Source organism: Hippopotamus amphibius, chromosome 15 (assembly GCF_030028045.1).
Source record: "Hippopotamus amphibius kiboko isolate mHipAmp2 chromosome 15, mHipAmp2.hap2, whole genome shotgun sequence".
In the NCBI taxonomy this organism is placed as follows: Eukaryota; Metazoa; Chordata; class Mammalia; order Artiodactyla; family Hippopotamidae; genus Hippopotamus; species Hippopotamus amphibius.
Genome location: NC_080200.1, coordinates 17,496,220 through 17,507,992, shown reverse-complemented (window position 1 = coordinate 17,507,992; position 11,773 = coordinate 17,496,220). Strand labels below are relative to the sequence as shown.

The 11,773-nt window shown below is 55.0% G+C and overlaps 1 protein-coding gene across 2 annotated transcripts in view; it reads left to right on the top strand.

Moving 5' to 3' along the window:
- Nucleotides 1–1,471: 1,471 nt before the first annotated feature.
- Nucleotides 1,472–11,773, top strand: part of RAB8A (RAB8A, member RAS oncogene family) — a 16,495-nt gene continuing 6,193 nt past the window's right edge. The window contains exons 1-3 of one of the 2 annotated variants that reach the window (XM_057708673.1): nt 1,472–1,777; nt 6,407–6,467; nt 8,353–8,413. In XM_057708673.1, coding sequence (XP_057564656.1) covers nt 1,654–1,777; nt 6,407–6,467; nt 8,353–8,413 — 246 coding nt within the window. In that variant the 5' untranslated portion in view covers nt 1,472–1,653. The remainder of the gene's footprint in view (nt 1,778–6,406; nt 6,468–8,352; nt 8,414–11,773) is intronic. The other variant, XM_057708674.1, reaches the window with a different exon arrangement.

Genomic DNA, 11,773 nt, shown 5'->3' with positions numbered 1-11,773 from the left:
AGATCCAAAGGCAGATGCCCAGGAAGTAGTTGGGGCGCGGAGGGATGGCTGGACTATGGGTTCTCTAAGAACTGAGAATCGCCAGCATAGAGACCGTGGGAGCCAAGGAAGATCACCCCAGGATCAGAACAGAGATAGAACCATGAGGAACACCAGTATCTAAGGGACAAGAAACACCCCCCCGCCCCCAAAGACTGCAATGGAATCTGAGAAGCAGCGCCCGGAGAAAGGGAGGTATAGCTAATACAAGAAATAGGCAAATAAAATGGGAAGAGTACCATGAAAAGAACTTCCAGAGAAGGTGGTCGGTAGTATCAGATGCCACGGAGGCTGAAACCTACAAGTGGTCAGTGGCTCTGAATGAAGCTCTTCCTAACCAGAGCCAGAGTAGCAGGAGAATGTGCTGCGGGAGGAGGCAGGAAGAGAGGCAGGGGCCATCTTTTGCAGGAGCCTTGGGCAAGTCTCCAGGACTGGTACCCCAGAGTGACATGCAGGCGGTGTGGCTCATCTCCACGAGGTACGAAACCATCGTGATCAAGATCTCAGTCTCTGAAGCTGGTCGCTTTGGGTTCAAAAACCAACTGATCTGGTTAAGAGCCGGGGAAAGTCACTTAATCTATCTGGCCTCGGTTTTCTCACCATAGAGCGGGGCGGGAGAGGGGGAGGGGGAGACAGTAATACCTACCTCAGTGGGTCCGGGTGGGGATGAAGTATTTTACACATTTTTTGTAAGTGCTAACAACACTGGCAGGCAGAAAACCAACGCTCCTAAGTATTCCCTGTAATTCTCACTGCGCTAACTCCTTCGGGGGTTCCGAGGCCCCCAGGCGCGCCTCAAAGGGCTGACTGGTTTTCGGGGGGGGGGGGGGGGGGTAACCTGGACAACCTCTAAACAGGCTCAAGGGCCAGTCCTGAGAAGTCCTGCGGACCTCGGGGCGGAGCTTGGCGGCTGAGGCCTGGGTATCTCCAGGTAGGTCCCCTGGTAGGCGCCGAGGTCCCGCAGCACGTCTCGAGGGGACCTCGCTTCGACTATGACGGCGCCCCTACTCTCCTTTCCTCTTTGGCTCCCCCTGGCCTGACGCGGAGGCCTCCAGAAGGCACCACCACAGCCACGCCACCTTCCCGCGCTTGTCCCGGCACCAACTGAGGCTGCGCGGGCCCTGGAGGGAGGGAGCCGGAGAACCCACGCGCGTGCGCCCTCTGCTGGCGCCCAACGGTCTCCCCGACGCGCGTGCGCACGAGCCCCAGACCCCGCCCCCAGGTTGAGGGCGCGCGGAGCCGTTGGCCAAGCTCCCCCCTCCCATCACGGGGCGGGGCCGCCCTGGAGTCGCGGGAAGAAGGCGGGGATACAGGATGCCACGCCCCCGCCCCGTCCCTATTTGAAGCCCCTCTACTCCTCACCGCTGGCCAATCGCAGCCCGCCCTGTCCTGAGCGCCGGCCAATGAGCGGTGCGCTCGGGCAGCTTCCGGCTCTGCGCCGCGCTCGCCCCTTCCCCACATCTTCCCAAGACAGGCTGGGGCGGGGGCGGGCGTCGGCCGCGGTGACGCGCATCAGGCCGGGAGCCAATGGGAGGCGGGATCGGCGCTGATGGACGGGGCTAGCGGCCAGTGGCGAGGCGCTGGCACCACTTCCCGTCGGGGAGAGAGTGTAATATGGCGAAGACCTACGATTACCTGTTCAAGCTGCTGCTGATCGGGGACTCGGGGGTGGGGAAGACCTGTGTCCTGTTCCGCTTCTCCGAGGACGCCTTCAACTCCACTTTCATCTCCACCATAGGTAGCGGGGCCGGGGAGCGGCCGGGGGCGTGGGAGGCCCGGGCCGGGCGCACCCCTGAGGGGCTGGGACTGAGGGAGCGGCCGGCCGGGATGGACCAGGGATCTCAGATGGTCGAGGGGGCCGGAGGGGAAAAGAGCACCGTCGTCTGCAGCGCCGTTTGGGGGTTCCCGGGCCACGGGCTTGGTGGGAACCAGGTGCCCATTTTGCAGATGGGGAGACTGAGGCCCCAGCCCTCAGGCTGCTCAGGGAGTATATGACCTGGACGAGGTCTTGGCGCCCGTCATCTTCTTCTGTCCTCACAGCAGCCCTTGAAGCAGTTCTTTGGGGTCCTCGTCTTACGGAAGTGGAAACTGAGACATGGAGAGCTGTCCATGGGGAAAGGACAGTGACAAGTGACATCTGATCTTACTGAGCATTTACTGTGTGCCAGGCACTTTATGTGCATTATCACACTTTCCAGCCTTCTGTCTTAGGTTCTGTTATGAGTTGGTTTCACAGTGGAGGAATTTGAGGCTCAGGGAGGATACTGGACTTGCCCAAGGTCACAGGGTGGCAAGGATGGTATCTCTACCTGGGCGTATCTGACCGGAACTCAAGGCTAAACCACCCCAGAGAGATGCCAGCACTCACCCCCACGACAAGCACAGCTGATCCACCAGGAAGCCAGGACTCCAACCCAGACCTCTCCTGCTCTTTCCCCTGGGATACACAGGGGTTGAGCCTCTCTCCCTGACCCTGTTTCTCCCAGGGATGAATTTCTTCTGGAAGGAGTAGTGAGAGGGAATCCAGAGTCTTCCCCTGCCTGGCCTTCCATCTTACTCGAGGGTGACAGAAATGGCGAGTGACAGCTGCCTGCTCTGGGACCTGTCATCCCGAGGAGATGCGAGATAAAAGCCTCAGTGGGAAAGCAAAATCAGCCACTGCCACAGACAGCCCTGACTTCCCTATCGCTAGGCGCAGGACACCGGTTGTCACTTTGCAGGGCAGCCTTGCCTGCAGGGCCAGCCCACATTGTGGTTGAACAGAATTGGCTCGTTGCTTCTCAGTTCTGACATCCACAAAAGTGGAGCTGACTTCTCCCCACACCACAAAAACACCCGTTGCTCACATGGAAAGGTTTCACCTGGAAGTAACACCCATCAAGCAGAGTGGTTTGTAAGCTGTGCAGCCTTGCTGTAGAGTGGGGAAGCAGGAGAATGGTGACCAAGGCCAGGAGTTGGAAGAAACCTAGGGAATGGGCTTTGCTTTAACCCTGTGTACCTTATCTCCCTAAACCCCACCGTGAGCAGCCGATTCCAGCCTTGCCATCCTCCAGGAGCTCCGCTTTGTGAGACGCTTAGCTGCCAGATGTAAAGTTAAGAGAATTGGACTGAAAATCATTATGTCTGGTTTCCAGCTGCTGTCTGCCCTTGAACGAGCCCTTTGCCTGTCTGAGCCATGTTTCTACAGTTTAGGAGTGGTGTTCTCTGCTTTGGCCAGCGCCTGGATGACTGAGGATCAGAACTGTACAATGAATAGGTGGTTGTCATCACTGCCAGAGACCATATAAAGGAAGCAGAATGTCTCTTATAGTGGCAGCATCCTTCCCCTGGGCACAGGTCTTTCTGATTCCTCCCCTTTCCTAACTCCAAGGTCAAACTTTGGGATAGCCCTTGCATCCCCACCAATCAGGAAGTGATATTAACTCCTGGTAGACTGTGGCATACTCTCAACCCAGACCTCAGTTTTTGAGAGTCCGAACCTTCCCAGTGAGATCAGTTCGGAGACTGAGTTTTTTGTTTGGTTTTTAATTCTTGACCAGAAAACCCAGTCTAGCCCTTTAGGGCTCTGAAGAGGCTAGCCTGCACTTGCAGATGAGGACGTGACTTGGGCAAGGTCATCCAAGAAGGTGGCCGTGGCACTTGAACTTAGGATCCCTCCCTCCCACCCCGGGATTCTCATTGCATTTGTAGCCTTCCTGCAGGCCTCTGTCTTCTAGGAAAGTTTAATTCCCCCTGACCTTGAAGTTATGGCCTCATAACTCTTAGGCTTTGTAAAGTTTACACTTCTTAATTACATTTGATGTGTTAATAAAACCCAAGAGGCGGCTGGAACGGAATGATGCTTTGGGTTCTGTCGATTGAACAGTGCTTCTTGATTTCATATGTCCCCATGCATGTGTGATGGTGGGGTGGGTGGGGGGGGATGTTTTAAGAAGAGTTAACACAGGGTGGCTTGGTCCTGAAATATAACCTAATGCATAGTGGTGATTCTGTATTGGCACTGAATGTACCTCTGGATTTTCTTTATAGATCAGGGAGTAAGTGGCTGTTCATTTTCTGCCCAGGTTGCGTTCTGCCAAAGCCTGTTCTCATAAGCTCCATCGATCATTTGTGGTGTGAACTTGGCCCCATGGCTCCTGGAATTGGCTCTCCCCAGCCTGCCTCAACCCCCAGCTCCTCCTCAGGGACCCATTCATTCATTCCTTCAGGGAGATGGATGATGTATGGGAAAGCACTTGGTAAACTGTGTGGTAGCACATAGATCCCGTTGCTCTTTATTTTTTCATCCAGCCATCTTTCTCCAGTGCCTGCTGTGCACCAGGCATCCACCTCAGTGCAGGGGCTGCAGAGATGACTTGGATGAATCAGAGGGAAGCAGAACTGTAACAAGGCCTGTAGTCAAAGTGTGTGTGCAGGACAGGCTGATCAGCTTCTAGCAAATACGTACTCAGCCCCTGCCAGGTTTAGTTGCTGGAGATGCAACCATGAATAAGACGTGAGCCCCTGCCCTCCTGGAGCTTATGTTCTAGGGGGTGAAACTCAAATGCAGCCTTATATTCCCTGTGGTCCCCAGGACAACTCCCAAGATGGGCAGGGATGGAATTAGCATCGGGTTCTCAGGGGTCAAGCCCAGCCTCAGTCTCAAGGCTTCACAGGTGGAGATTTAGAGCAAACTTCTGGGGGCAAAGGCTGGATTTGGCTGTTACCCCTCCACTCGGGCCATTCAGGTCGGCCAGTTTTGTTCTTAGCTTCTCAGAGCAAAGAAACAAATATACAGCGTCAGGGATAGCGTGTGGAGAAGATGTAGCACGTAAGGGGAGAGAGGATGGTTAGGAAGGCTTCCCGGAGGAAGTGTCTTGAACAGAGACCTGATTGAAAAGAGGGGAGCCAGGTGGCCATGGAAGGAAAGAACATTCCAGGAGAGAAGAGCACAAGCGTAGAAGCTCTGCGACTGGAATATGCTTGGGTATTGTGGCCAGAGAGGAGGGCAAGAGCCATGGGTGCTGAGGTGACCAGGTTAGGAGCACTCAGGCAACTGTTTTCACTTTATTCTGGGGCCAAGGAGGCAGTGGGAAGCTACTAGAAGGTGTTTTGGGTTTTGTTGTTGTTGTTGTTGTTTTTAAACAGTTTTATTGTTGGGAGTTCTCTGGTAGCCTAGTGGTTAGGATTCTGGGATTTTGCTGCCATGGCCTGGGAGCAATCCCTGATTGGGGAACTGAGATCCCGCAAGTCACGTGGTGCAGCCAAAAAAAAAAACCCAAAACAGCTTTATTGAGATATAATTCAACTCACCCATTTGAAGTGTGCAAGTCAATGGCTTCAGGTATATTCACAGAGTTGTGCAACCATCACCACAGTCAGTTCTAGAACATTTTCATTGTGACAGAAAGGCACTCCAGCACCCCTTGGTCAGTCTCACTAATCTATTTTCTGTCTTTCTGGATATTTCATATGAATAGAATTATGTACAATGTGACCTTTCATGTCTGGCTTCTCTCACTCAGCATTGTATTTTCGAGGTTTATCCACATTGTAGCACATGTCCATGCTCCATCCCTTTTTATGGAAGGGTAATATTCCACTGTAGGGAAGGACCGCGTTTTGTTTATCCATTCATCCATTGGGGAACACACTGGAAGGTTTGGAACAGAGGTTAGCTTGGTGACATGGTTGAGCATGTGTTTCAGAAGCTGGGGAGGGGACTGAGAGGACGACAGTGGGAGCCTGGAGAGCAGCCAAGAAGGCTGAGAGGTTGCCCTGGTTCTGGGGAAAGCGGACTAAAACCAGAGGGTGGGAGAGAAGGAGGGCAGGGTCAGGAAGGCTTCTTGGGAGGTGACCTTCCAGCAGGTCTTAAAGGAGGAGACGTTTGCCAGGCTGACAGGTGGGCAGGATGAGGACCACCCACAGAGAAGGAACAGCACTGTGTAAATGCTAGAGGCCCACCTGCATCAGGTGCATCTCAGGGCCTAGTGCCCGGTGTGCTTGGAGGGCCAGGTGCGGGTGGCGGGAAATGTGGGGCTCTGGAGCCCACTCCACGGGGCTGCCTCCCGGGGAAGGGAAGAGAACAAGGCTTTGGCACCCGAGCTATCTGTGTTTGCCCGCCAGCTCTGCCCCTCGCCAGCTTCACTCTCTGCTGCTCCTTTCTGCCCTCTGAGCCTCAGCCTCCCCTTCTGCGAGAGGAGAAAGTTTGCCAGGTGCCTCCAGCTTTGTTTGAGGGATTCTGAGATTCCCGCGTGCCCATCGCCAGCAGGTGCTCCAGAAACCGTGGCAGCTGTGCCCTGCACAGGTTGGCAGCACCCGCCCTAGATGCAGCTTGAGAAAGGGCCAACCGTGATGCGCCTTTTCTTTTTTTTTTCTTTTCTTTCAGGAATTGACTTTAAAATTAGGACCATAGAGCTCGATGGCAAGAGAATTAAACTACAGATATGGTAAGAATCGTTGCCTTCATCAGCTCCTCACCCGGCGAGTGCTTTGTGCCAGAAGCCCCCAGTGCCCCCGCCCTTACTCCCTGTGACCATGGCCTCCACCTCTTTGAGCCCACCCCGGACACATCGGGCTTTCTTCAGAAGCCCCAGGAACGGTGCTCTGCTGGCTGCTGGGGCTTACAGTCTGTGTCAGTACCTTGTGAGGACATAGCTGCCAGTCCCAGTTCCAGTGTGGGCACAGTCTGGGCCTGGACTTCAGAGCAGCCTTCTCCCATTGAACTTGGAGAGCCCTGCTGGTGGCAGTGAAGGCTGCCAGGGTAGCAAGATACCCCAGCCCAGCATTTCCTTCTGAGCCTATCAGGTTGCTGAAGAAGGCCTGACATTGCTTCCTCTTTTCTCTCCTGGGCACACCCAGGCCTCACTTCCTAACGCACAGACCTGAAACCCCAGAACCAAAAATAAGGCCAGGCCCGATAGTGAGAACCATTTCTATTCTCCTCACCTGGGGCTGACTTCCCATGCTACATAAAATCAGAGAATTTGTGAGTCCCAATCACAGATGCTGCATGGACGCTGACTCTGGTCTACAGCCCACTGCGCTAGGAAGGCTGGGTTCAGATGGTCAAATGTAGGGGATTCCAACCCTGCAACCACATCACTTGCAGGGAGGTACGAACCCTGAGCAAAAGAGAGAGAAGTCACATTTGGGAGGGTGGCTCCGTCCGTCTGGTCCAGGCACGTGCCTGTGGGTGGGAGGGGTGCCCTGAGATGGGCCGTGAAGCCTCCCTCCCTGCAGCTCATCTCCCCAACTCAAGTGTCAGAGCCTGAGCACTGCCCTGCCTGCCTGGCAGGTCCCCTCCACTTCAGCGGTATCTACCTCTGAACCTGACTTCAGAATCGAAATCTGGGTGTGGCCCAACCGATACTACTGAGCTCGGGAGGCAGCCAGTCTCTGGCTGCCTCATAAGTTACAGGCTGTAGCAGTTCCTCTATTTATAACACGTTGGCTCCCCAGCAGACTCAATGCCCAAGTCCAAAGTGACACTGTACCAGCAAGCAGAAGTTTTGCTTTCCTTTCCTCCTGTCCTTCTGCTTCTGCTCTTAGCAATTTCAGTGGAGTTAATGACTCTCTTAAAACTCTTCTAGAACAGTCATAAAATAACTGATCATAACTGCTAACATCACCTGCAGTTGGTGGCAGAAAGTCACCTTAGCCCCAGATGAGGTGCGTCTATACAGTCCGGACACGCGGAGCCCTGCAGAGAGGGTGATACAGGGTGACAGGAGGAGCCCTGGGCCCAGAGACAAAAGACATGGCCTTGCTCTGGCTCTGCCACTGACCAGCTGTCACCTTTAAACCAAACACTGAATACCCTCCTTGCCAGGAGCTGGGCTGGGCAAGGGAGCGTCTTATCCAGGTGTCACCACCATACTCACGAGGAAGGACTTTCCCCCTGGCCTCCACCAGGATGCCGAGCATGGAGGTTCTTCCTGAGCCCCACCAAGCTCGACCAGCTTAGCGCACCAGCAGGGGCTGTGTTGCCATGCGATGTGACCAACCCCTTCCACACGCAAGGTGTTATTATTTCACAAGTAATAACATCCAGCCTTGGCTCTTCTGTGGCCCAGAAACTCGGGGGGAAATCCCCAGGAAGACACGATGTAGAAGAGGAGTCATTCTGCCACATCCCCAGCCAGGAAACATCAGATACCTACCCACGCCACAGTTTCCTTCTCTGTAATAATGCGGGGGCGGGGGTGGGCCTGGCCCACAGCGGGAGATGCTGACCCATGAGATAGCCAGACATCCATCCTGGGTCAGTGCCCCTCGTTCTCACTGTGACAGTTGTTCTGCATCACTAATATCCCTTCTCCTTCTTATCGTTAGGGACACAGCTGGTCAGGAACGGTTTCGGACGATCACAACGGCCTACTACAGGGGCGCAATGGTATGGATTGGTTTGCCCCAGGTTGGGCGGGGGGAGGTGTCTTTTTTTTTTTAAGTCAAAATGAACATCGCCGCCTTGGATACCGAAATCTGCATGTTTCTGGGGAGCCCACACTCTGGCTTCTCGAGGGGACCTTGGTCCTGGGTTAGTTTTAGGAAAAGGCTGCGTGCCCTACCTCTGTGCCCTCATCCATACATCCCTTTCTGGCTCCAGAGACAATGCAGGCTTTAAGGAAACCTAATTCTCTGGGAGTGAAGGAAGACACAGGAAGCCGGTTCTTCCAGGTGAGGTCAGGGAAATCAGAGCCAGCATGCCCCAACACTTAGGAGCACTCACGTGACCCGCGTCAGTCTCTATGGAATTTGCTACCAAAAACTTGAAGACCATCCAGGAGCTGACTTGCTCTGGGCTGTTGGCCATTATATCTGTTGCCCGGGCCTGAGGCGGAGTGATGTGATAGGAAGACTCGATTGTCATCCCCCAAATATTTTTACTGAGCATCTTCTCCAGGCCAGGCCTGAACTAGATGCAGAGGGCAACCTGGACTGGGCCAGGGTCCTGTCCTTGAGAGCCCCAAGCTGGTCATGCACGCATGAGGGGTGTACAGAGCGAGGTGCTCGGGGACTGCGGGCAATGGGAGGCAGATCCCCAGGACCTAGCTCAGCACCCTAGGTCGCCTTCTGAGCTCAGTCTCCTTACATGGAAAGTGGAACAGAGAACGGGAGTGTATTCTAGCAGCTGTGAGGGTAGATGGCCAGCTCCCTACTTCCAGCTCCCACTGCACCCCATCCTTTCCATGGTGCACCCCATCAATCAACTGCAGAGACCTGTTTCCTCTACTAGGCCATAAGCTCCAGGAGGGCTGGGCCACCTCTTGGTCCCTGTCACATGCCCGGTGCCTGGGACCACGCTGAGTATGTGGTAGGAGCTCAGGAAATATTGGTGGATGGTAGAAATGAAGAGAGGCATTAAGTATTTAGAGCATCTCATGCAGCGTCTGAACATAATAGAAACTCAATCATGTGGGTTGCAACCTTAGTGCTCCTCATTAAAATTAATTTACTAATTCTCCCCTCATCTTGCTGTGCTCTGGTGGGGCGGGGGCCTTAGGGCATTGGTGTCCTAAGGGAGCTTCTGCTGTGTGGCCTTAGATAGGCCCCATCCCTCTCTGGGCCGAAATAGCACTGCCTGACCCAGTCACCAAGCCCTTCCCTGCAGGTACTGGGCCCAGATCCTGGCCATAAACCCCTGAGTGTGGGTGCCACCGTTATCCCCATTTTACAGGTGAGGAGCCTGAGGCTCGGCACCATTCCAGGCCCTGCTTTAATTCACACAGAGTGTAAATGTCTGGGCCGGTAGTGGCTGGCTCTTTCCAGCCCCCACATTCTCAGCCAGCCCTGACGAGGCTGGACTGAGCCATCAGTAAGACCCTGTCCAGCCCCAACATGGTATGTTCTCCTAGACCTCCACGAACCAATACAGAAGCCACTAGCTGTGTGTGGTTGTTTGAATTTAAATCAAAGTAGGAAACCCAGCCCCTCAGTCATACTGGCTGCATTTCAGGTGCCCCAGAGCTATGTGCAGTCTGTAGGAACCATATGGGACAGTGCAGAGAATATTGCCACCATTGCAGTTCCATCACCTCCTTTGTCTTTGTGGCACTAGACCCTTGGGTCCCAAATTTGGGGAGCAGCTGATGTCTCTTGTCCTGTTGTGAGCTTGCAAACAGATATAGGGAGCTGTGTCTGGACTGGGGTTGGGAAAATGGTCACTTGGAGCCCCGAGGGAGCTTCAGGGAGGACCTGGAATAGGGTGACACTGTTTTCCAGGGACTTCTGTTCTTTCCTGATAGAGAGCTTTATCCATTGCTCCCCAACCCCCCATAGGTAAAAATCTGCGACCTTGGAATTTTGCACACATGGTGCCAACCCAGTAGTGGTGGCAGCAGAATCCTGGGCCATCAAAGGGGCCAGTCCCTGGATAAAGAGGCAAAAAGGCCTCATGTCCCTGGGGCGTTTCTTGCCCCTAATGGTGGGAGGACAGCTGCTGGGCAGAGGCCCCTGTGATGCTCAGCTCACGGAGTCTGCTTTACTTACGCTGGCCTTGGCTGGAGAGTGTCACACACCACAGCCACTAAAAGCGCCTCCGAGTCCTGTCAGCGGCCTCTATTCAGTCTGTCCAAGAAGCCACTGATTGAGGGGTCCCAGGTGGCGTTTTTAGGGGGTTGTGGCTGTAGCAGGCTATCAGGCCACTGTGTAAACCCTCAGGGTCACAGTGGGGATTTGGAATTGCAGCGGCTCGCTTGCCCTGCCTGTGTGGTTTTGTCACACACCCTTGCCCCTGCAGTCATCTGCCCAGCACACATGGCCCGAGTTCTTACACTGCAAATTCAGGCAGCCTCAGAGGCATCGAGGCCAGCACCAGAGCTTGTGGATGGAGGGCTAGGCCCTTGGAGGGGGGTAGAGCGAGGGAATGGAGTGAGCCGGGCCTGGGCAGGACAGCTGCAGCCACGTGCCTCACAACCCCGGGGCTGAGCCTCAGGGGCCCTGGCAACAGTGTTGCAGGCTGGCTCACCACGTGTGACCTGAGAGGACGCCCAGGGCAGCCAGGGGACTGTTGAAAGGTGGACCTGAGTGTTGCTTGATCCTGACAAGGACCCAGGCAGGTTCCTCCTGGGAGCTGGTATCATCAGCTGCTTCAGAGCTGCGTTTGAATCTTAAAGGTCACATCTCTTTGCACCTCAGTGTCCCCTTTTATCAAGTGGGGACATTTGCCCTTCTCCTTGGCGATGGGGAGATGGTAGGCTCAAGTAGAGGCGGGTTCGCTTTGTAGCTATTTCAGAACCCATGGACCATCTCCCACATGCTCATGCATTGGTTATAGAACCACAGAGGCCTCAGCGTTGCCTGCCCCCAGTGCTTGAAGCCAGCCTTGACTCTGGTGGGGTTGCTGAAAGGCCCAGTTGTGTCCTTTATTCTCTCATAGGACTAGAGACAGGGACATAGCCCCCCAGCTCCAGCCTCAGGTTCCCCATTCTCCCCAGGTTGGGTGGGACAGTGGCAGCGCCCAACCCAAGCCTGTGAGGCTCAAGGAGACCCCGTTGCAGTGCCTGGCACATGGTGGGCACCAGATGAGGGGTGATGCTGGGGTGACCAGAGGAGGTGGCCCTGGCTGAGCCCAGGAGATGCCTCAGGGCAGGGTGGGGAGTGAGGGAGGGTGTGGAAGAGGCTGAGCATAGCCGAGGGTGGGCGAGAGGGGGAGCACAGTGGGCGTCAGGGCCATGGAACACAGCCTGTAGAACAGGGGCCGCAGGATGTGAGGCTGGGAGGTTGGCTGCTGGAACCTCACTGGCTGCCGAGG